The sequence below is a fragment of the Scleropages formosus genome, chromosome 4 (genome assembly GCF_900964775.1).
Source record: "Scleropages formosus chromosome 4, fSclFor1.1, whole genome shotgun sequence".
In the NCBI taxonomy this organism is placed as follows: domain Eukaryota; kingdom Metazoa; phylum Chordata; class Actinopteri; order Osteoglossiformes; family Osteoglossidae; genus Scleropages; species Scleropages formosus.
Window position 1 is genome coordinate 21021051 of NC_041809.1, and position 24050 is coordinate 21045100.

General features: G+C 41.7%; 2 protein-coding genes across 2 annotated transcripts; both read left to right on the top strand.

The window, feature by feature from the left end:
* Nucleotides 1-464: 464 nt before the first annotated feature.
* slc37a2 (solute carrier family 37 member 2) lies at nucleotides 465-10955 on the top strand. The gene is made up of 18 exons (XM_018755051.2): nucleotides 465-1133; nucleotides 1903-1984; nucleotides 2626-2716; nucleotides 3203-3281; nucleotides 3396-3531; nucleotides 4032-4108; nucleotides 4421-4587; nucleotides 4795-4832; nucleotides 4946-5083; nucleotides 6073-6163; nucleotides 6277-6339; nucleotides 6433-6518; nucleotides 8261-8309; nucleotides 8514-8587; nucleotides 8760-8838; nucleotides 9658-9755; nucleotides 9889-9953; nucleotides 10578-10955. Exons 1-18 carry the CDS (start codon nucleotides 1075-1077, stop codon nucleotides 10591-10593), a joined length of 1488 nt encoding a protein of 495 aa, XP_018610567.1. The 5' UTR covers nucleotides 465-1074; the 3' UTR covers nucleotides 10594-10955.
* A 1613-nt stretch (nucleotides 10956-12568) lies between these two features.
* pde9ab (phosphodiesterase 9ab) lies at nucleotides 12569-22584 on the top strand. Its single transcript, XM_018755180.2, has 20 exons — nucleotides 12569-12597; nucleotides 14191-14266; nucleotides 15303-15373; nucleotides 15912-15989; nucleotides 16257-16300; nucleotides 16458-16512; nucleotides 17184-17254; nucleotides 17352-17439; nucleotides 17624-17705; nucleotides 17808-17882; nucleotides 18214-18300; nucleotides 18488-18592; nucleotides 18915-18997; nucleotides 20343-20499; nucleotides 20636-20749; nucleotides 20853-20957; nucleotides 21057-21185; nucleotides 21388-21486; nucleotides 21760-21827; nucleotides 22389-22584. Exons 2-19 carry the CDS (start codon nucleotides 14198-14200, stop codon nucleotides 21799-21801), a joined length of 1554 nt encoding a protein of 517 aa, XP_018610696.2. The 5' UTR covers nucleotides 12569-12597; nucleotides 14191-14197; the 3' UTR covers nucleotides 21802-21827; nucleotides 22389-22584.
* The last annotated feature ends 1466 nt before the right edge of the window (nucleotides 22585-24050 follow it).

Consider the following 24050-nt stretch of genomic DNA (forward strand, 5'->3'; position numbering starts at 1 on the left):
GTAGGAGGTATAAAATTAATACATATTTCTATCATGTCAGATGTACCTCAGCCAGTCAAGTATGTGAAACAATTTGCTGAATACCGGTTGTAAACCTGGCGGGGGGAGCTCTGCTCTAATCGATGCTAATTCAGATGAAAGGTGGTAGTGATGTGTTTGGATAACAGGCAAAGTGGGGGACAAGTGATAATCTGAAGGGTATTCGTCCATTTCGTGACTGTTAGCTCCCTCAAGCAAGGTAGGTGTACAGTACTGTACTTACACCGAGGTAAAAATAGCCGCTTGTGTAAACGGGTACAATGCTCTGTCTGTAAACTGCTTTTGATAAGCGCCTGCTAAGCAACAAATTGTGTATTATTATTATTATTATCATCATCATTATAAGCGCGTAGCATAATCGTTCCGATGGGACTTCGAGGGTTAAGAGCCCAATGTGCGGTGACGTCATGTGTATGTCACGCGCTGCGCGGTCTTGCCTGTGCCTTGTCAGGCTGGTTTCCAGCCCTGGGGAAGCTCAAGTGATCCGACAGAAAGCGAACAATAGCACGGCGGTTCAGCGGTGCTCGGAGAGGACGGTCATGTGATGCGTCTTCAAGCCCACGCCGTTATTAATATGGACCGCACGAGCACGACCCGAATAAATCCGTGGAAACTGAACGTGTCTTTTTCCATGCAGTTTTTTTTTGGTTTGTTTCCATCCTTCCAGGAAGTGGGAGCGGACGAGCGGCTGCAGCTCTTTAACGGGCGGCGCTTGTTGTTGTGTTCGGACCCTTGGACGCGGCTCGCTCGAACTGGCGCCACTTCACCTCACCTTTAACACCGATTTAGGGAGAAGGATCCCGACAGGTTCGCTTTTTAACCATCGCGCAAAGGGACACAGGACGGCTCCATTCAGCCTTCCAACCTTTCCCTCCTTTCGACTGAACCCGGCCTCGAGCCCCGGCGCGCAAAGCCGATGTTCAACATGAAGTGATCGGAGAGAGATGTTCCACGGCCACGGCTTTTCCATTTCGCATTAAAACGTCACATTAAATTAATAGCAGAAGGCGGACGGAGAGCGAAAAACCCCTCAAGATGAGGTCTGGTTTGGCTCCGGGCATTAAACTCATCACCTCTTTCTCCAGAGACAGCTGGTAAGACACGTCACGTGAATTTTTAACCTGACAAGATGGTCCCTACTGTAATGTACTATGTGTGGAAGTGCGGTGCATTTCACAGAACGAACAGCTGTGTTGCTCGAGTGGTGCATTTTTCTCATCATGTAATCGTGGTTTGGGTGAAATCAGTGCCATTTCCCTCTTTGCACACTTCACTTGTGAAAAGGGTGGTTTTGTAAGAACACGTCCACAGTAACACTGTGTGTGGATGGATGGGTCATTGATCGGACATTGATTGAATACAGTAAAAACGGTCTTCAGACAAGAGCTCTTTAGTAACCGAACGCACATCTGAGGCAAAAGGCCCTTTTGTGCAGCGCATCCTCTGTTCAAAGCTGCAGCTGCAGCTGCAGCTGCGGTTGTGCAGGTTTCTGTTTACCTCGTTTTCACCTTCATGGCTGAAGTAAGCAGCGTAGAACTGCTCTCCGCGCGCTTCTCCTCGTGACTCAGTGAAAAGTTTGTTTCCACCAAAAAAAAAAGGCTTGAGCAGTAAACTATGGAAATATATATATTTAAACATTTATTATTTATTTATTTTTTTAAAGCCAGTCTTGCTTATCTCGAAATTACACATTGTCCTGCAGTGTGAAAATATCATGGTTTCACTTATAGTCCCCCCCCCCCGTCGTCGCGTGAGCAACTGTTGTTCTGTCAAAATGAACTCTCTGCTCTTGAGTGTCACTGTATGTATGTATAAGACTGTTGCTTTTCATGCTGCGACTAAGAGCTCCTTCATCTTTTTCAGGTACAGAGGCTTCACTCTGTTCCTTACATTTATCTTCTACACTACTTATCACCTGTCCCGGAAACCAATCAGCATTGTCAAGGTAAAAGTAAATAAATCAATAACTAATAAAGTGTTGAAGACTTCCTGTAGAAAACTCACAATTATGTAAAGTTACTTTGCAGCTCCCTGTAAGTACCCCTGCAATGTTAATTTAATGGGAACAGCCGGTGCCTTCGGATCCAACGGTTGCAGGTTTGAATCTCAGCTCTGGCTGTAGTACCCTTGAGCATGGTACTTACCTTAAATTTGCTCCAGTAACAAATTGCCCAGCTGTATAAATAGGTAAATAATTGTAAGTATAGTAACATTGTAAGCCAATTTTTACTTATTTCCCCTTTCCAAATCAGTTTCCAGTATAAGCAACAGTGCAAGTAACATTGTAAGAAAAACAGCTAAATGAAGATGTAATTTGTCATGAAAAGTATCCTTTTAACCAGTAATAGTTTATTTTCTGCATCCTTGATTATTTTTTTTTGTGTTGCCTTTCTTCATATCACTGTACTTTCACCTGGTGTGTTTTTATTCTTGTAATTTGTTACTGTCAATTATTTTAGTGGTAGTAGTATATGTTGTCCTCTATGTTCACACCGTGGTCTGTGAGAAATGCTGTTTTGCTCATATGTGTGTCCTAAACATTGTGGGAATGACAAAGCTGACTTTGACTTTCCTGTCTCTTTACAGAGTGAGCTGCACAGAAACTGCTCCATCGTGATTCAGCCACCAGACCTCAATACGACCAACAATGAGACATGGTGTGACTGGGCTCCTTTTGGTGAGTGCAGCTTTTTTGCGCTCGTTTTTCTTTTGGCCGTTACTTTTATAGGATAACGCTAAAACATGTAAGAGATAATATTTCACATCCAAGGCCCATTTCCATTTTTTCCTGAAATCTTAGGGAATTGTCATATTTTTCCATTATCATTACATAAGATAGCTAGCCATGGTGCTGATGAATTATGAAGGATGTTTTTTTTTTTCCCCCCTTTCTCAGCTTTATTGACATCTTTTGAATGATGTATCTAGTGCTTCAAACTTAAATCAGTGGTTAATTTAAAAACAGACAGCACTGTGCCTCTTGAACCAGTGTTTTCCTGTAAGTATGACATCTCCACACATCTGCTTCCTTTTCAGCCCTTTGTTGTAGATGAGTAAAGTGTGCAGAAAGGAATATAATGGAAGTATGGGAATTAAGTTGGTGGCAGCTTGCCATTTACAATCTTTCATCACTTTATTTGTGGTCATCTTGTTTCCTCCCCAGACCAAAACAACTATCAGACACTGTTTGGAGTGCTGGACAACTCCTTCCTGGTGGCCTATGCCATTGGCATGTTTTTCAGGTACAATATAGGTCTAAAGGAGGTCCATCTCTGTGGCAGTATGGATGCAGTAGGAGGTTGTGGGTCATCCTCTGGTTTTGTTCACATTAGTGTCATTCATCCTCTTCCTCACAGTGGGATTTTTGGGGAGCGGCTGCCATTGCGTTACTACCTCTCCACAGGAATGCTGCTCAGTGGCTTCTTCACAGCTCTGTTTGGCCTGGGCTTCTACTGGAACATTCACTCCATTTGGTACTATGCCTTTGTCCAGGTGAGGGGAGCCCAGCCCACAGATGGTCTCATTCCTCGCTCTGTGCTGAGTATTTCCTAACATAACTTAGTAATGTGATCCTGTTCTCTGCATTCTTCTATGATGAATTTCTACGTTTGCTTGTGACTGACATAGTTAAGCATTAATCTTATAAATCATGCTTTGTTTTAATTTTTTTTTTTTTTTGTATCAAGACTTATTAGTTTGTTCCATCATCCTCATTTAAATGGAAGAAGATAAGAATGCTGCAGAAACCTCACACTAAGTTCACACAGCTCAAATAGGCTCAAAGGGCCTTCAATGGACTTGCTTATATCACATGGCTTTGTCACATGACTGACAGGGCAGCTGGAAAATGACTTTGCGTGTGCATTTGTGTATATACAGTATGTGTGGATTTCTTTTTTTTTGCCCTTCCACTTCATAAGAACACACTTGCAACAAGTCTTTATTTTTTTCTTTTCTCCCCACCCTTTTTGCTCTCGGTGGTTGTTCCACAGGCCATGAATGGATTAGTGCAGACAACAGGCTGGCCAGCAGTGGTGGCCTGTGTTGGAAACTGGTTTGGAAAGGGGAAGTAAGTAAAATTGGCCAAGTGCTATTTTTTTTTTTTTTTTTTTTTTGCCCCCCGTTTCTGTGTTTCTTCATCACCCGGGATGAATAATACTGACCTCTGCATTTAAGTGCTTGATGTTCCGCAAACGGCACCATTTCTCTTGTGAAAAACACTTCAGTGATTGGAAAACATTCTTAAACTGAGGAACCAGCCCTTTGTCAGTGCCTCATGAACTCCATAGGTGTGCTGGTTTGATATAATGGAAAAGACCCTAAAAAACAAAGTGCATATCCTGAAGTTAATGTTTTTACCCTCCCACAATTCCTGTCTCAGGCGAGGGTTCATCATGGGCATCTGGAATTCACACACATCAGTGGGAAACATCCTGGGATCTCTGATCGCAGGGGTCTATGTGTCTTCAGCCTGGGGGCTGTCCTTCATTGTACCTGGCATCATCATCGCCGCCACAGGAGTGGTCTGCTTTTTCTTCCTTGTGGAAAGTGTGTATTCTGCTCTGTACAAATCCTCACTAGTGATTCCCAAAGTATTTTTACTGTGTCCCACGTACATATATTTGAGGATGGCCATCCTAGAGACTTGTAGGCCTTACACTGTCTCTGGTTATGAAAAGATTCTTAAAGGATGAATGTACCAAGCATGAGTGAAGTTTTCATATTAACTTCTTTTTTAAATACTGTATTTGTTAGGACCTGAAGATGTGAACTGCAGCCCTCCAAATCATCATGTAAGTATAGAGAAAAACACCTCAGTTTTTTTTGTCCTGTTGTTGATGATCTAAACTGTAACAAACCTTTTTTTTTTTTTTTTTTTTTTTTTTTTTTTTTTTTGTAAATCTAGGAGACTTCAGAGCAGGAGCCCCTCCTCCATAATGCCTCCAGCACAGAAGAGATCTTCAGCAGCCCTGAGACCACAGTGCGAGAGCTGCCCAGAGACAATGAAAAGGCCATCAGCTTTTTGGGGGCCCTTCAAATTCCAGTGCGTACAAAACACACCACCCAACAACCAGTTTCTTTTCTTCAACAAAGTAGATAGGGCTGTGATTAAGAGACTGAACTTGTGACAGAAAGGTTGGAATCCTACAATCATGGAACTATTGAACTATTCCTATTTAACTTAAATTTTTAAAAAGCTAGCTATGCAAGATGTGTATTTTGAAAAAGAAATCATTCAGTTATTTTGAATAACGGCATCTGATAAAGACATGTGGAGTAATGTTACTGGAATATTATACTTTTGTGGTGTCTACAAATAAATTGCTTTTCAGTGTGTTTTTTATCGGAGATGGTTAGAGTAGCCAAAAACAGTCTGGTAAAAGCACCTTTATTTTCAGAAAATTATGTACTTAATTTTGACATGCAAACATTTGAATAGACACCCTTTGGGTTGTAAGTAATAACTACATTACTAACTGTTCCATAATAATATAATCTAGACAGAAATGGCACTCTTCAAATGATTAACAAGTGAAAAGGCCAATCAGATTTGGAGCATCTCAACTAAAAATAGAAATCAGTTTAGTCATATTCTCAACTTGATCTACTGACATTCCAGCTGATTGCTTCTTCTGTTCATTTGGGACATCAAAATAATAGTAGCAAGCATTGCTATCAGTACAAGTTATATAGCCTGCTGATTACTGCTAAATGGTGTATAATGTAATTAAGTGATATTACAGTACTATGTTTGACAAGTTGGTTAGTAAGCCCAAAGAGCTTGTTAGTGAATGCTTAAAGGATGTACTCAACAGGAAAAGAGCAACAACCTACTCTACTTTATGCTGAGGATGATGAATATCAGTATAAAAACTACTCTGAGAAGAGTAATTTTGCCCGAGAATTTACTTGAGCAGAAATAATGGAGTAGATGTCATGTGTTACTGCCCACCTCTGATTTTGACCAGTTTAACACTTGTGTGTGTATTGCAACATTAGCGGCATAGCTGCCCTATCTGTCTCTGTCTCTAGGGCGTTGTAGAATTCTCCCTCTGCTTACTCTTTGCCAAGTTGGTCAGCTACACGTTCCTCTACTGGCTGCCTCTGTACATTGCAAACGTTGGTAAGCATCCCCTTATCAACCAGCCTCCAGCCTTTGTTTCTGGAAATACAAGTTGTGGTAAAAGGGGTTGGATCATCCATTTCCTTTTCTTTTTTCTTCCCTTCCTTACTTAGCACATTTTGATTCCAAGGGAGCTGGGGACATGTCAACATTGTTTGATGTTGGAGGAATTGTGGGTAAGTTTTAAAAAATACTGGTTTTTGCTCAGAGAAGCACAATAAAGGTTGCTAGTGCAGCAGAAAAGACTGGGTGTGTTGTGCCTTTTGCAGGGGGCATCCTGGCAGGACTGGTGTCTGATTACACTGATGGCAGAGCCACCACCTGCTGGGTCATGCTGATTGTCGCCGCGCCCATGGTGAGTGCCTCTTCAGGACACTGTTAGTGGCTTACCCCTTTAATTATGCACTGCCAAAATTAGGTACTTTACCAGGAAGTACTTCCAGTGTAGCTGGGCAGCTGCATTGAAGCTTTTTCTTTAATTCTTCCTGCCATAGTCAGATTTTTGTTGAACTAATAAAATTTAATTTTTCATTTGGTTGCTCAGTTCCAGCAGTAGGGCCAGAAATAATTTGTTTTGCTGACCTCTTTCTCCAATAACTACTAATGCTAAATACACTATACAAAGTTTCTTAGATTAGTTGATCTAGTAGCGCTTGCTGTTATGCTATAGATCCTGTAAACCTTAAAGAAAACTGAGTTGTTTCTAAATTTGAATAAAATATGACATAAATATTCCCTCCATTCCAAATGTATGTTTAAAAAAAAAAAAAAAAGTTGGAAGTACAAACAGTATGAACAAAGGAGACCTTTGCAGACATGGAATGAAATGATCTGCACTCTTCAACATGGGCATGCCAGGTTCCATGGGTATGCTGATGGAGGTGGGGGTGTGGTTTTGGTTGAGCTTACATATAGGCCTTCTGAACACAATCAAATAATTATAAAAGAAGACAAAGTCTCCAAACAAATTGCAAAGAAGTAAAATTACTTTGGAGAAAAATACTTAAACGTGTGTGTGTGTGTGTGTGTGTGTGTGTGTGTATTTCTCCACAAAAAAAGTAATTTAACACACTAAGGGCAATTTAAATGAATGAGTCCACCTGAAACATGTCTTTGCACTAGGGCAGGGATAGGAAACCTACACAAGCACTATGAGAACATGAGCACATACCATACACTTGGCTGAATTCAAACCCACAGCCCAGGAGCTGTGAAACAGCAGAGTTGCCAGCTGTGTATTATAGTTACATCAGTTCATGTGGGGAAAACGTGCTGTCAGTGATTGTGAAACCAGCTGTAGGTGGACACCAGTAATCAGCACGTTGGCTGTATTCTGCTCACAAAGTGTCATGCAGAGTTGTTTCAGTCATCAAAATTCTTCATATTACTAAATGGGGTTTTTTTGTTTTCTGAGCTGACTTTTTTCGGGGGGGATCCCCCTCAATCCCTACAAATGACAAATCCCACAGCACTTTAGTGAAGAGTTTTTGTGTCTTTGAACTGAAGACCCCTTAGGTTTCTTTGCTTTGGTCCAAGTTTTATTCCACAAATAAATATAGAAGCAACAACCTCAAACTTTTTTTTTTTTTTTTTTTTTTTTATATAAACCTGGCTGTTGACAGTAATAGTTGAGGTTTCCACTTTACTACAGTCAGTGTGAAGCTGCAGTGTCTTTTGGCGCAAAGACATATATTCTCTCTTGGTTGTGCCTCTCAATGTGCATCTTAGCTGTGCAAGGCTGATCTTCCTGAGCTCTTAGCAGTTTGCTGGGCTTTTTGACTTTTTCACAAGTGAGAGGAGAGAACAGGCTCTTGTTGACCCACCAGGGCCTCCGACCCTGGGCAACAGGCGCAATGAGCTGCGGTCTCTGCTAGAAACATGCCTGTGGCTGTTTCAAGGCAAGGTGTGAGTGCCCTGCCAGAGGGTGGTGATCTGATTTCCTGCAGATTTCCACATTGTCACTTGGGTTCAACCTGACCCCTACATATGTGGGCAAGGTGTAGCAAACACAAGTCAGCCCTCATCTGGAAAAAAGAAATGAATAAAGTCTTTGAGTGACTGCAGCTAATTTTTGATCTGTGTCCATTCTCTTCAAAGCTGTTCCTGTATAATCATGTCGGACAGAACGGCCTCCCCACCACCATTGGTGAGACGAGTCTCTCTTCTACTTTTTAAAATGGTGCCATTTTCATAGATCTAGGTGCTGAGTGTCCATGCTGTTACATCTTTTGTATGTACCTGTGCAAGTAATGCATCACAGCAAAGCATGCTGGGATGTTCTGCAGAGGACAGTCTTGCCATTCTGTTCTCTGTAGCAACCCTCACATCCTCGTGTGCACTTACATGTCAGGTATGCTGCTGCTGTGCGGGGCCCTGGTCAATGGTCCCTATGCCCTCATCACCACCGCTGTATCAGCTGACCTGGTAAGGCTTTGGCACAATGTTTAAACGTAAAGTCTTGTGACAACAGTTCTATAGATCTGCAGAAAAACACTGTACAATTAAACCTTTTATCTTGGCTCCAAGAACTTTGTTTCAGAATCAGAGGTTAAGCAAGTTTGTGAGATGTTTCTGTTGCTGGAATGTCCTTTCCCAGGGAACACACAAAAGCTTGCGAGGCAACTCCAGGGCCTTGTCGACGGTTACTGCTATTATTGATGGGACGGGATCAATAGGTTAGTGCATATTATATAGTCTGAACTTTGGAAGTCTATTGATTTACTTCTTCAGAGTAGGTGGTTTTGCAATATTTCTGTCACACTTGTCGTTCATATGACTCTGAGGTACAGTGTATTTACTCCCATTGTACTCTGTCTAAATTTGAAATGTAGCAGACTCTAACAATGCAGCACTGTCACACTTCAACAGCTCTTTTATTAACTAACTGAAAACATAAAGGCCTACTAGGAGGCAGAACCCCCCCACCCCCCCTCAGTGAAACCATCCACAATCAGGTATTAGAATCCATTCTGCCCCCAGCTAAAAACACAGCACTGCAATTTGATGTTGGCCAAAAGGTAGAGAAACAATTTGTTTTATTGGGCACCACACATTTATGATGGTTTTTCTAAAGTACACAAGTGGTTAACGCAGTAGTACCAAAGGTCTCTGTTTGTACTGTGACACAACATCACAGGACATGCACAATGCATGCGAACTAACATAGCTGAGTCTACATTTCCTAAATAACAAATGTCAGCCGACAATGAATGCTAGTTGTTAACTAATACATGACATGTTCTTGCACCTTTTGCAAGCTTCAAAGTAACATGCAGCAAAGTCTTATGGGATACCAAGTTGACACAGCCACTCCAGAATGGTTGAATGGAGGTCTTTTATTTTCTGAGGATGTGAACTAAAGTAGCAAGAACTGTGTCTGTTCCTCATTCATAGTCATTTGTTTTGTAATTATTGTAACCTTTTATAATGGTAAGTAGTTTGTTTTACAGCTCAGTACAGTGACTGTAAATAAGTGTTTCTCTCTTGTCCACTAGGTGCTGCTCTGGGCCCTCTGTTAGCTGGGTTGATTTCTCCAACTGGGTGGAATAATGTGTTTTACATGTTGATCATCGCAGACATCTGTGCTTGTTTGGTAGGTAGAAGAAAAAATTACCACTTTGTGTTCCCTCTTATTTACATGAAAGCTTAGGAGGCTTTTTTTTGTGCTGTTTACCAATGTTTATGGAAGTCTAATATCACATTCCCCCCCTTCTGTGCCCCTCTAGCTTTTGTCCAGACTTGTCTATAAGGAGGTGAGGAGCTGGTGTGGCTATACCACCCGGCAGAGGGGGTAAGTGTCTGTCTTAGCAGTTAAGCCATTTCTTCACCTTTATGACTTTTATTTTCTGTTATATAGCCTATTTATGTTGAACAATTTTCTTTGCTTGCTAAATTCATTCAGTTCTCAGTGATGTCAAAAGGGACTGTGACACTGGGAAACCCTTACATTAAAAGAAAGTGGCCACTCTATATTTAGAGACTGATTGTAAACAGTGTTGCATCGACAACTAGATTGCATAGAGACAAAAACTTTCATAACTTTGAAAGGCACCACTGTGCTGGAGAGAAGTACCGCAGCAGTTGCGGTTTCAGAACCCCCCCCCCCCCCCTTTTTTTGCACAACAGCAGTGGAGTTGAGGGGTGGGATTAATGTATGACTGGGATGTGCCATGAGTTTGACAAGTTTCTTGTGCCTGTCGTCAAGTGACTGTCCACTTAATTAGTTATCACTGGCAAAAGAAGGGTAAAAATAACACTTCTAGAGTGGCAAATCCATTTTGTGAGCTAAATGTTCAAAAAAGGTTTTTGTAAGAATTCTACTGTAATATTGAGTCCTGATGTAGCAGAAAGAAATGTTTGTGGTGCAAAACCTTGGGTATTGTGTGGTTTAACAAAAGCTTCACCGTTGTTTCAGGTTCAAAGAAATCTGAGAACCATTGCACCCGAGGGAACCATTCTCCAGCTTCAGAAAATCAACACGTTAATGTTAAAAAGGGACCAACTTGTGATTCAGCAAACTGCCAACGAGAACACAGCAAAGTATTTTAATAAGAGACTTTAATCTCTCAAACCCACAATGAATCGCAACCTTAACGGCCCGGTGCCGGAGAGAAAACAGAAATGAAAGAGCTGCAGATGTTCAGGGACCGTCATAGACCTGGTGGAAGAAACGTCGGTCCAGAAGCCCCCAACAATGCTCTTCTCATTAATATGGAACTTTCTACCGGCTAATGCCTTTCTCTCTTGTTTCCAGTTGTATATCTTTTATCATTAAAATTGCGCTTGTTGCATTTCCGTGCATTAATCTCATCTTTGCCTCCATGGTTACTGAAGGTGTCGAACGGGTGCTTAATGTCTTTCTTTCAATTTGGCGTTGCTTTCAGATGTGCTGCTTTGTTCAGTACTCGGGCTGCTGTTTTTGAATGAGAGGTGTCTTTTGTTTAGGCTTCTGCCAGGATGAGTCTGGAGTCTAGTTATAGATAAATGGGTCATACCGTGTTCCTGTCTTCCTCTGTTTGACTCATCTGTAGAGTCACTTTAGTTCGGTTCCTGGGTTCCCTGTGCCTGGGTCAAGGTAACTTCCTTTTAAGTATAGTTGTTATCTCCTGAGGGGAAACGCCGCAGTTTCTATTTGTGGCCTTACCTGGTTGCACCGTGGCTTGTAACAGCTTCCGGAAAAGAACTCTAGTAAGCCGGCTTTGTTCCCTTGGGTATAGTTCATTACAGCGGATTGTGCTATTAGTAATTACTGCATGCAGGGCAAGTTCCTTCTTGCATCCGTTCCTCATAACACATTTTGGGAGGGGTATATAATCACAGGTTCAGGAAATTACTTCCGTGAATTTATACATGTATGTTGCTATTATACTTGCATCTGGGTGCAAAATGGTAAAAAAAAAAAAAAAAAAAAGATCAAGGAGATGGAAACTGGTGTGCTGTACCATGCTTTTTGTGAATAAGGGGGCACGGGGAACCGGAGCCTAACCCAGCACACAGGGCCTAAGGCTGCAGGAAAGCTGCTATTCTCTCATTTGACTGCTCTGTGATTTCATTTTTTGAGAGGGCTCTTTCCACCGCAGTGCTATAATGAACACTGAAATAATTAAGACCTTTTCAGGATTGTAGAACTCTTCTATTGCTGTAGTTCAAGTCTTTTTCACAAAAAAAATTTAATGCTCTGTACAGTCTTTTTTTTTTTTTTTTTAGAAAAGCTGAGTTGTCATCATTCAGTCTTAGTCGCAAAATTATTTGTAATTTATGAAAGTGGGATTTCTGTGTCTTTCTTTCAGTCAGGATTAAATTCCAAGCGAAAGGAAATGAAAGCATTTCCCTTTCTGAAATTTGGCTTGCAACCACAAAAATCTAGATCCAAAACCATGACATCATATCACTGTACTGCTGTAGTCATTTAAATGAACTGATTCTGCGCAATGTACTACATGCGTGTAATACCGATAGATGCACTGAACATTGAGAATATTGTGGCTATGCAACTGTATTTTTATAGTGTGTGTGTGTGTGTGTGTGTGTGTGTGTGTGTGTGTGTGTGTGTGTGTGTCATGTAACTCGTGTTTGTGTACAATATTGGCAAAATAGGATCTATTACAGGAGTTCTTATTCCTGGGGCCCCTCAGAGCAGAATTTGGTTCACGGTGTAAGCAACTTTAGTGCAGGAGAGCAACCAGACATCTTGTGCTCAACATGAGGATGGTGGCCTTGTGCTGTCAGCGCAGGCACATCGAGTGTTAAGGGTTCGTCCTCGGCAACAGGGACACGGGAGAAGGAGGATGGGGTGGCAAGCATGGTAACGGCCCCTTGGCAACAACACAGAATGGAAATTAAATTTTATTTCAGTATTCCCTGGTTACTCCCCTCCCCTCTGTCTGTGTCAGCCTGCAAACGGACAGCAGGAGGAGAGGAGCATCACAGATACAGTGAGTCATTGGAAAGTTCTTTTATTTGCAGTCCTTTATTTTTATAATCTTGGCCATATTATGCATAAAAAAAAATTGACAACTTAAAACTGACTTTTCTGCACTGTGTAAGCCCATTTACAAACAAGGTAGTGATTTTTAGTATGCATGTAGATGATTATTAATAATTATAATAATGTAATAGTAGTAGTTTTGACCTTTATTATATTGTGGAAGTCACTGAAAATGTCACCAAATTCTGCTCTTTGATTTTTTTTGAGTATCATATTGGTGGAGGTCTTACAGAAATCTTCTGAGATGAGAAGTTCTTGATGCAAAAATAAAGAAAAAGCCCATCTTGGACAATGATTTATAATGCTTTAAGGGTGTATTTGTAAGTTGATATGTAATGTAAAATTGTATGTGAACATTTTGTTCTTTTCACATAGAAACTGCTTTTGATTTGGACCCTGTAAATTGCCCATTCATTAATTTTCAATGGTAGCATGTAATATGAATACTAATTTATAGCCTTCTAGAAGGAACATTGAAAGTATGAATGACTGCAGTTATGAACACTTTCGCTAAGTACTCTGTTGGCATTAGTCTTGCAGATAATTGAACCCATAGTGAGAAACACTCACTAAACCGCTTTTCATGGCTAGCAGCCCAGTTAATCTCCTTTTGCCAAAGTTGTTTCAATGCCCTGCTAATAGACTCTCTGAAATAATCAGCAATAAGGAATATGTAATGTAAATGTAATGTTAAGGATTTGAAGCAATTTGTTGGCAGGTCAGCTCTGGGTCACCAATTGCCTTGAATCTCAGTAATAATCCAACCTTCAGTTTAATTATTTATGTTCCCATTAAAAAAAAAAAAGGTGCACGCACTGAGACTCGGAACAAAAAATGTAAACATTTAAATGTATTTCATGTGCATACAAATGTCCTATATTTTAAGAGATACACAACTACCAATCGATGCACTGTGTATCATTTTTGTGATCACGATGAGCTCTAAATACTGAATTACTCATGTACAGTGCTGCTTGAAAGTATATAAGCCCCTTGTGCAATTAGATTGCCATAGTTTTACCACAAAATTTTTATTTCACTTTCCCGTCTAAGGTAAGTGATGTGCAATGACTAATTGTATGTGTTGGTTTAGAGGAAATCGTGTGCAGTAGAAAAATGGAAGTAGTGCAGGTGCAAAAATAGGTGAACCCCAAGTTGTATTGGTTACACCGAGCAGGTGAGTAGAACCAGCTGTAAATCATAATAATTTATTAATTTCATGTTTGTTTTAAGATTTAACATTTAAATTTTATAAGTTCATTTTAATATCTTCTACAAAAATAATGACCATCCCTGTAGGGTTCTCATGCTTTCAATCAGCACTCTGTATCTCTACAGGCACAATAAAAATGTTTGTTTTGGAGCAGTACAGAGCAGGGGTTTGTTTGCGGTGCTACAAGATTTGTGAATGGAACTCGGGCATCTGCCGCTGATCAGCCTCGTCAACCTGGGACTAAAAGACAGCTGTAGTGACTAAATGGTTAAAGGACACCTTTGATCAAAGCACAACCTCCTCCTCTTTATCCTTCTAAAAATATAGAATTGCCATGGGGTCCGGCTCCTCTGCTTATGCTCCAAGAAGTGTCTACTTGGATGTTGACGGGAAGGTGCAGAAGGTAGGCTGATCTCCGTGTTTCTGTAACACAATCTGGTTGTTTCGTGCCCCCTCTCCGGCTTTTAGATAACATTAATTCGGTGATCGACTTACACCTGCCAAAACAGCTGACGTTCTACTTAGTTTTATTTCCAGAAAACGGTCAAGTGGCGACTTTGAGTGAAAACCATTGGAGAAGTTGAATGTTTAACTGCTGCTCTACAGCAGTCTGTCAGGAACTGTAGCGTGCAAACTTTGCAGTGCTGCTTGAAAGTATGTGAACCCTACAGGGATGGGCATCATTATTCTATAAAATATGAAAATTAACTCATAAAATTAATAAATGATTGATTCACAGCCCTGATTCTACTTACTTGGTGTAACCAATGCAACTTGGGGTTCACTTAATTTTTTGCACCTGCATCTCTTCTGTGTTTCTACTACACACATGATTTCCTCTAAAGAAACATACAGTATTGGTCGTTACACATCGGTTGTGTCGGATGAGAAAGACTGGTTCTCCTTAAATAACCATTTTTCAAGCAGCACTATGTTTTGAGGTTTCAAACTTGAGGCTTGTTGAAGGTAAATCGAATACAAAGCTTTACATCTTGGTGAAAGTTGAGTTTATCGGTGTTGCTCGTGATTTTCGTCACGTTTGTTCCTGCTATGTACCGGTACCGTGGAAAAGAGACAGCTGGGTGTGCGTGAGGGCAGCCCCTGCACCATGCCACGATGGAAATAGAACAGGAGGTGTCAGGTTCCGTTGGTGTTGATGACACAATTCGTTGTGGTGACACCAACCGCTGTTTAGCTTGGCGTGCCCCCTTCCAAACCCATCTGAGAATCATCTTTGCTCACCTTTAGGAATTGAGAGTTCCGCCTTTTTTAACCCTGGGCTAACTAAGATTTCAGCTGTTATGTTGAATTTCAAAGTAAAGTGAGAGATCAAGACCATGTGTCACTGTGCCCTTTTGTATGTGACCAGTGTAGTGACTCGTGTGTGTGGGAACGATATCTTATGGAGTGCTTGACTGATGTGCTCCTGGCTGTGCCAGGTTGTCTTCAGTCGTCACTGCAGCCCATGTGACATCCGGGAGCTGCTCTGTCTGTCATCCAACATTCCCAGGTAAGCGGCACATCCACCTTGCCCATCCACACACATATGGGATGCCCAACAGAACCAGCAGTGTCCTTGGCCTTTCCAGACAGCTGTGATACAAGTGTCTAAATGTCATCGCATATCAACTCTTAGTGGCCGGGTAAATTGAAGGCTTCTGTCCTCCCCTCGTGTCCTTAATGTTGAAAGGGGTGGATCCATTGTTGCAGTGTTTGAGTCCATCTGTATGGTTGCTGGTCATCCTTCTTTTTTTCCCCAACTTCCCCAAAGACTACAGTGTTTTCAAGACAGTGAAATCGTGACATGATGTTTCCAGAGTATGATAGGAATCCCTCCTCCTGTGGGACTAAGTCCTGTGTCTCCCTCTCCTAATGGGACACTTGGGTCATATAGGGATGAAGCCCCCTGTTTGCTTGGCGCTCTCTGGCTTGAGGAGAGCCATGTGAATAAGAAGCACATGAATGTTTCAGAATGGGCTGGGACCATCTGATGAGGGTGTGATGCAGGCAGCTCCTGGATTGAATGGGTTCCCCTCATTTGTCCTCAGGAACACCGCTATCATGCTGGTGGATTCGGAGGGAGCCATGATATCAATTGACCCAACCATGCCCACCAACTCTCCTAAGTTAGCAGCTTTTCTCATGACAATTATGTGTAATTTCCAAGTGCATGCTGAGTAAAGGTCAAAAATACACATAAAAAATATTTAATATTTTTAGTAAATTTTCTATATTTTTTTAATATTATAATAAATATTTAAACAGAATTCCAATACTGAAAAGTCAGTTAAATGCATTGCATTAATAGTAAATTAAATTATCCTTATGTATTTAAGAGGTTTGCATTGGGTATGTTTGATGAAATAATGTTTTGTCTCTCATTCCTATTAAAGCTCGTTGTACAAGGTCACACCATTGTCAACTGGGCAGCTGGGAGGTACTGACCGAAGGTCTAAGGACACTTCAATGCTGCGCAGAACTGTCTCCAAACAGCTGTTTGGCACTATTGTGTACCTACTTGCAAGTAATTTTAGAATCACATCTGTAACTGTCGTTTTGCTGCAGTTGGGTTTAACTCATTTCTTCATGTATAGAGAAGGAGGACATGTTCCAGAGCATTCTGTCTCAGGTGGCTGAGCAGTTCAGCAGGTAGACTCTTTCTCTCTCTGTGTGTGTGTGTGTGTGTGTGGGGTGGTGGTGGTGGTGGTGGTGGTGATGGTGGGGGGCTGTTCTATTGTCGTCCCTCTTTATTTCCACATTGTCTAATTGTAATTTCACAAAAGGGGCACTGGCCTTAAGAAATGTACTAATCAGTACATTATTTTTTCACTGGAGTCAACTTCTCGTTAGACATGGCTAATATTTTAGTTCCGTTTCTCCAAGACTCATTACAATGTTAGGGTAGTTGCACTTATGTAAGTATTTACACAGCTGAGTAATTTTTTTTTCTTTTCTTTTCTTTTTATTACTGGAGCAAGACACAGTAAGTACTTCAAGGAAGTCGGATTTAACCTTGGGTCCTTCAAGTATGAAGTGGTGGCTGTAATCGTGACACCACCTCCTGCCCATGTTACTAAAATTGTTTGTGTGCGCACAATGACGTAAAAACGATTCATTATTTTGAACGAAAATTGTTATTGTGGGACAGAGAAACAGCAAAATAAGAATCCATTTTTTCCTGTTCTTAAGCAAGTCTTTTACCTCTCATCGCTTGACATGCTGTCGTTCTCTTAAGGTAATACTTGAGTGTAAGACATATTTCATACTGCCAGGCTGACAGCGCATTTCCAGGCATGTTAGCAGTCAATCTTCTGCTGCAGGGCATTTCGAATCGGTGATCTGAAAACGGAGGTGACCAGCCGACTGGCCATGTTGGAGAAGAGGGTGGAGTGTGAGTTTTCTGTCTTTGTACTTTTTTCCCTCAACTTAAAAAGACAAAGATATGCATATTCAACACTGAGACTGATCGCTTTTATTGACTGCTTCAGTGGAGGGCCTCAAGGCGGTAGAGATTGAAAAGTGCAAGAATGACCTCAAGAAACTACGGGATGAGATGGCTTCAAGAGGGGGAGGAAGGCAAGATGTCTCAAAGTCAACACATACACGTCAACTTCTTTTGTTAAGAAAAGACAGCAAAACAGCCAGATAGCACAAAATTCTTTTTGCCACCTTGTAGAGGCCAAATGAAGAGTGAGCAACCAAGTGGCCATGTGCAGTGCAGAAACGAAATGTTCTTGTCATTGTCTTCTGCTTAATGCAGGATATACTGTCCTTGCAAATACAACTTCTCAGATGATGGAAAGAAGCTTTCTCCCAGACGTGATGTCCCAAGTTACCCAAAGGTGATTTTCCTTTGACATCACAGCCTACATGAGATGTGTGAATACTTGTTTTGCATGTATTGGTGGGCTAATTAAATGAGCTCTTTCTCTCGGCGCCCACAGTACACGCTGTCCCAGGAGACTGTCGATGCTCTGAAGAAGCCAACCTTTGACGTCTGGCATTGGGAGCACAATGAAGTGAGTCTTAATCAGACCTGTTTGTCCCTGAGTGCATCCTTCACGCATTATTCACTACTTCTTTTAGTCTCCAATTGCTTGTGTTTTTATTTTTAAAATTCTCCCCCCACTTCTCCCCATTCTTGTAGTGCATGGTGCAGCGGTTGACCTGACCACAGTCGTATTGCGTATGGTTTAGATGCTGCCTTAACCATAGTCATCTCCTTTCTAGTATTTACGGGCAAGAGTCGACCACAGTCTCGCGTGTTGCTGGTGCTGAGCTGACCACGGCATTATTGTTTATAGTGTCTACACAATGACCTCACCACAGTCTTTGTTCTGTATGGCTTAGATGCTGAGTTGCTTGGAGTATATGTACCATGACCTGGGATTGGTGAAGGAGTTCAACATGAACCCCATAACACTCAAACGCTGGCTGGTAAAGCTATTTTTTCAGTCTACTTGCCAAGTAAACTAAACAAAGCTGCTACAGGTGTCGGTGAACGCACGCTACCAGGTACTGAAGTGCTCAAAATCAGTGCGGTTCTTCAAATAGCGTAGGCAGCTAGCATCTTCAACTGAAGTTAAGTTTAGGGTCTCATTCTAGATGTCCTCCTTTTCTCCAGCTCAGCATTCAGGAGAATTATCGCAACAACCCCTTCCATAACTTTCGTCACTGCTTCTGTGTGAGCCAGATGATGTATGGTATGATTCACCTGTGCAACCTGCAGGTACGTGCCTGGTCACAAGTACAAGGTAGACTCAACTGTGAGTTATTTCTTCAGGAGAGAGGGCTGGATTCATACTAGTGACCTTGGAGAAAATGTATGGGTTGTGTTTTGTTCACCCATAGTGTGTGAGTGACAGAGAGAGTGTGTTCCACTGATGTATGGCTGTGTGACCCATTGTGAGTAGTGTATCTAGCGGTGTAAATCACCTTGGTGAACAAGGTGTGTGGGCTGATATCTCTACATAGAGTTCATTGGAAGTTGCTTTGGAGAAAAGCATCTCCTAAATAAATAAATGTAAATGTTTTGTTTTTTTCCCTCCAAGGGAAGGCTCACCCTGACTGACCTGGGTATCCTAATGACAGCTGCAGTTTGCCATGACCTGGACCACCCAGGTTACAACAATGCGTGAGTTAAATAGCCTTCTAGAATGATCCTCTAAATTCAGTGTGTGTGTCCATTATACAGTCATCTTTGGAGGTACACCATGTTAGACATTTCATTTAACAATGCTATGTACGGTTAATTTTTTTTCATTTTACAAGGGTTGATTTTTTTTTTTTTTTTTTTGGATGTTGCATACTTCCTGGCAGCTGAGCAACGCAATACAATATTTACATTTATTCTTTTAGCATTTATCTCCAGAGTGACTTACAATGATTAGCTAATTTAGCTGACACTTTTATCCATGGTGTTAAATACACTGCATTAAACTTTCTATGGTCACCCATTTATACAGTAGAACAATGTAACGCACATGGGGTGGCACAGCGAGAAGCGCTGCTGTCTCACAGCACCTGGGTGGTGCGAGAAAATGTGGGTTTGATCCCCACTCAGTCTGTGTGGAGTCTGCATGTTCTCCCTGTGTCTGCTTGGGTTTCCGCCGGGTGCTCCGGTTTCCTCCCACAGTCCAAAGACATGCTTTTTCAGGTTCCTCCATAGTGTGTAAGTGTCAGAGAGTGTGTTTCACTGATGTATGGATGAGTGATCCATTGTAAGTAGCGTATCTAGCAGTGTAAGTCACCTTGGTGAATAAGGTGTGTGGGCTGGTAACACTACATAGTTTGGAAGTTGCTTTGGAGAAAAGTGTCTAAGTGAATAAATGTAAATGTGCATACCTGGCAATTTTGGAGACGCTAACTCGGATGAAACACACACACGTCTAGGAGGGAACCCATGCAAACACAAGAAGAACATACAAACTCCACAGAGACTGAGAGAATAGAGCTTATGTCCAGTGGCCTAGCCCTGGTACTGTCAGACACCATATCAGTTTCATGAATGTAAATTCATTGGAATTCTTTTAAAATATTTCTTTACTGTTTAGTGTTTTGTTTTTTTGCATTGAAGGCTGAGTTTTTTACAAATAAATACTTAATACCATAGGTGTGTATGAGTTTAGCGTGCGATATTCCATAACTCGGAAAGAGCTGAGCAAGCGTTGTTAGACAATAATAATACTTCTTATTTTTTAATATAGAGTTGTTAATGAAGGGGAACTGCCTTATGTTACGGTAACTAATGTGACTTGTTTCAGCAGTCATATCCATTTTAGTGGGATTTGGTAATATTTTAGCACAAGTGCATGTCACCTTTGGGGGCTCAGGAACACATAAAACTTTAACCACGTTCAAGTTACAAAATTTCACATGACAAAGGGCTTCTTAGGAAAGCTTTACCTTCGTCAGGAGGAGGAAGATTATGGTGAATCATCTTGCAGTCGTAGCATCTCATTTCCCTTTCGTCCTGTTAGGTACCAGATCAATGCCCGAACAGAGCTGGCTGTGCGCTACAATGACATCTCCCCTCTGGAGAACCACCACTGCGCCGTAGCCTTCCAGATCCTCTCTTTGCCCGAGTGCAACATATTCGCCAACGTGGACCCCGAGGCTTTCAAGCAGCTCCGACAGGTATGATGTGTCACGTGAGCTCCTGAAATTGCAGTGGAAAAAATACAGAATATTCTTTCATAAATCATAGTTAAAAACACCCATATATTTATATCTCTGAAAGGCTGAGATGTAATTGTGTTGTTCCTCTTGGTAGGCAATCATCACCCTCATACTGGCCACAGACATGGCCCGGCATGGGGAGATCCTGGACTCCTTTAAACAGAAAGTGGAAAACTTTGATTTCACTAATGAGGAACACGTGAAATGTGTATGTATGCCATGTGACTGCACTGGTCCTTAGAAAGATGACATGTCAGGTTTGAGAAATGTTTTTTGTCATTTATTTTTTGTGTGTGTGTGCGTGCATGCAGATGAAGATGGTTTTGATCAAATGTTGTGACATTTCCAATGAGGTCAGACCCACCGAGGTGGCTGAGCCCTGGGTGGACTGTCTGCTGGAGGAATACTTCATGCAGGTGAATACTGACACCTGTAATGCACTCCTCTTTGCTAAAGAGAAAGAAGAAAAAAAAAAAAAATCAATGGACCAAATTCTCTTTCCTTATGTCCTTCAGAGTGATAGAGAAAAGTCAGAAGGGCTCCCTGTTGCCCCGTTTATGGACCGGGACAAAGTGACCAAACCGACGGCACAGATTGGCTTCATCAAATTCGTCCTCATCCCCATGTTTGAGGCAGTCATGAAGGTATGTATTTCAGATGCACAAGGAAACTGAGAACAGAGTGTCACTGAAGAACTAGGATGATCCTAATTGCTTTAGTGAAAGATCAACACATCACGAAATCCAAATTTCCGTAAATACTGGACTTTTACAGATGCTTTGCCAATATACCTGTACCACTTCTGTACATACCTTTACCATCTTTTTTCTCTTCTGCTGTGGTCAGCTTTTCCCTCAGATCGAGGACATTATGGTCCAACCATTGCGGGATTCCCGTGACCGCTACGAGGAGCTGAAGCAAATCGATGATGCCATGACCGAGGTAGCTCTGCGCCCTGCTGCAGTTATCTAGTGTGTCAGTTGCTCACTGACATGTGGGAGATGCAACTAATAATGGTGAGCAGTCCTACTCACTGCCATCGCATGCACACCAAAGCACTGTGTCAAACAGTGAGCGCTTTTTCCGTACAGTAAGTGTTTTTTTCAGTGCTGGTGTTCCAGCCCTCCGCATTTACAACCTCTTTGTGGCTGACATCCGCACAGCTGTCAGTGCCCCTGCTGACATGAAGGTGTATGTTTTTTGTTGCATGAGGCACAGAAGAAAAAAACAGAGGACATGTCATTAGGAGTGAAGGAATAGACTTTCCAGCTCCCTCATGGCATTGTGTAAGTAAATGAGTCCTTGGCTGTGATTTTGCTCCTTAATGCCCCTCTCTATTTTCCTCTGTGTTCCTGTCCCCTGGGTGCACATGGGGGCGATCTCCGTGGTGTCTTCGGCAGTAACGTATCTGCAACAACCCCTTTCTCCAAACGTTTTCTCGAAAAAGATCTCTGTACTATTTTACCATGATCCGCAGTCCTGCACTGCCACATTTGGCCTTTAGAAGGTAGTACATGTGCTTCAACAGCTAGGTGCAGTTCCACACTCTCCTCGCAATGTCCATAGTACCTCTGCTAATGCACAGAACTGGGAACGGTTTTGTCATTTGCTGCCAGTTGTGCTGCTCTCTAAAAGCACAACTTTTACGAACAATCACATTATCATTGCAGCGGCTTTGTGTGACACTTACTTCTGCATTATCTGTGTTGGTTTTTGCCCCATCTCCTCTTCCGGATAACATTTTCTCCATAGGTAGAGACCAAGAACTGTACAATATTCACCTTTTTACCATTCACTTCAAGGCGTCGTATGGGTGTGTTAGCCGAGATCTCTCCTTGTGCTTCTAGGGAACCTCCAGGGGACACAGATTTTGGGACGTCGCCAAGCCGTCAAACTCATAAGATCAGCGTCTATCCTTTTTACAAGGAGCAGCTGTTTCTGAGAAGCCTTCTTTCTCACCGCCGTTCCCTCGCCTGCTTGTGGCATCGAGATGCCCCTGGCTCACAGATGGTCATGGACTCCCAGACCACAGGCTTGTTTAAAACTCACAATTTAATTATTTTCCATTTGTATAAGCAGTAATAGTCAAACTAAAAACACTGTTGTTGTTGTTTTTTATGAACAGCACTGGGTCACAGCAACATAGAGGTAGAACCAAGAAACTGCAAATACATCCATGTGCACAGAGCAAGGGCTGAAGGTCAAACTATTACAATATTTCACAGGTATGCTCACCTGTTTAAGTTCCAGAAGGGTGTCCAGACATTCCTGAGTTCCTCTGAATTGTCATGAAGATCAAATCAAATTCTTCATAAGCACCTTGGAATATTTACAGAGGCAACTTCACATGTAGACCATTTCCTTGCCAACTATGTCAAAGTGAGCAGTGTATGTTGCATGACATCATAAAAAAGGAATTTTGGTTGGTGTTTTGTCATGAAAATATTAAATTAAATATTATTCAGAGTGTTAAAAAAAAAAAAAAAAAAAACTTATTTTGATGACACCATTTGCTGTTTGTGATTTAAAAGAAACAGTCCTCATAGATGCCTCTCTTCCAGACGGTACAGACTATTTGTTCCTAGATTGACTCCTTGTTCGATTTAGTACAATAAGATTGATTTTATGGAACCTCTGGATAACGGTAGTGCCAAGCGCTCAGCCCTTTTGGAGAGCTCTTGACGAGAGGTGACGTTTTCTTCTTGTTCAGACTGCGCCAAGTTCATTCAGCAGCAGCGTAAGTGTTGAGTGGGTAAGTCTCAGAGGAGCTCCGGTCCATAGTCTGGGTCCCAGGTGACCAAAGCGGCGAGTTTAACGGCGTTCATCTTCCGTCCCGGAGTGTGTTGTTTTACTCTTGTTTGTCTGTTCATGATTTCCTATGACTGACTGAATGCCAGGAAAACAATTTAAGGGTCACCATGGAGGAGCATTCATTGTAATGACAGCTCAAAGGTGTTGAGCAGGTGTTTCCGTCAAGTGGCGTTTAACTCCCTGGGAGCAGCCTTTCCACGAACACTTCAGATGCATTGCATCGGTCCAATGATCATTTTTACACACATATGGCCTTGTTTTTTGTAAACACCAGGTTGTGTCCAGTTGTGATTTTAGATGGGTACCTTTTAAAATATGTTTCCTAATTCAAAGTTGCTGTGTTCTGCTTTAGTCCACATAAGTTTAGATGCTGCTAAAGCAAAGAGATTTTCAGCATTAACCCAAAGGTTGAAATTTGTGTCTTTTACTTGGCTCTGCTTTCTATCCATATTCATGATTGCGTGTTTGTATATTCAGCGGAAAGCTTTGCTTCCGTGGACTCTGGCTCGCAAAAAGGGAACCCTGTAGATTACAGCACCAGTTTGGTCGGTGGGGTTAACATGTCGAAACATGACTTGTTTTTGAATTTTGCCGTGTGCCACAGTCATAATTGACTCCATCCTCCATTTAGGGATTTAAGGTGGCAATTTGACTTACTCCAAATAAACAGATCCTTCCTGGGTTTTGTCTAATTCCGT

Bases quoted from the DNA above. Each gene is read 5' to 3' on its own strand.
- pde9ab (XM_018755180.2), top strand. From the start codon at position 14,198: ATGGGGTCCGGCTCCTCTGCTTATGCTCCAAGAAGTGTCTACTTGGAT. The intron at 18,593-18,914 runs GTACGTGCCTGG...TTTCCCTCCAAG, and splicing joins TTCACCTGTGCAACCTGCAG to GGAAGGCTCACCCTGACTGA. The intron at 21,186-21,387 runs GTATGTATTTCA...TGCTGTGGTCAG, and splicing joins TGTTTGAGGCAGTCATGAAG to CTTTTCCCTCAGATCGAGGA.
- slc37a2 (XM_018755051.2), top strand. From the start codon at position 1,075: ATGAGGTCTGGTTTGGCTCCGGGCATTAAACTCATCACCTCTTTCTCC. The intron at 4,109-4,420 runs GTAAGTAAAATT...TTCCTGTCTCAG, and splicing joins AACTGGTTTGGAAAGGGGAA to GCGAGGGTTCATCATGGGCA. The intron at 5,084-6,072 runs GTGCGTACAAAA...CTCTGTCTCTAG, and splicing joins TGGGGGCCCTTCAAATTCCA to GGCGTTGTAGAATTCTCCCT.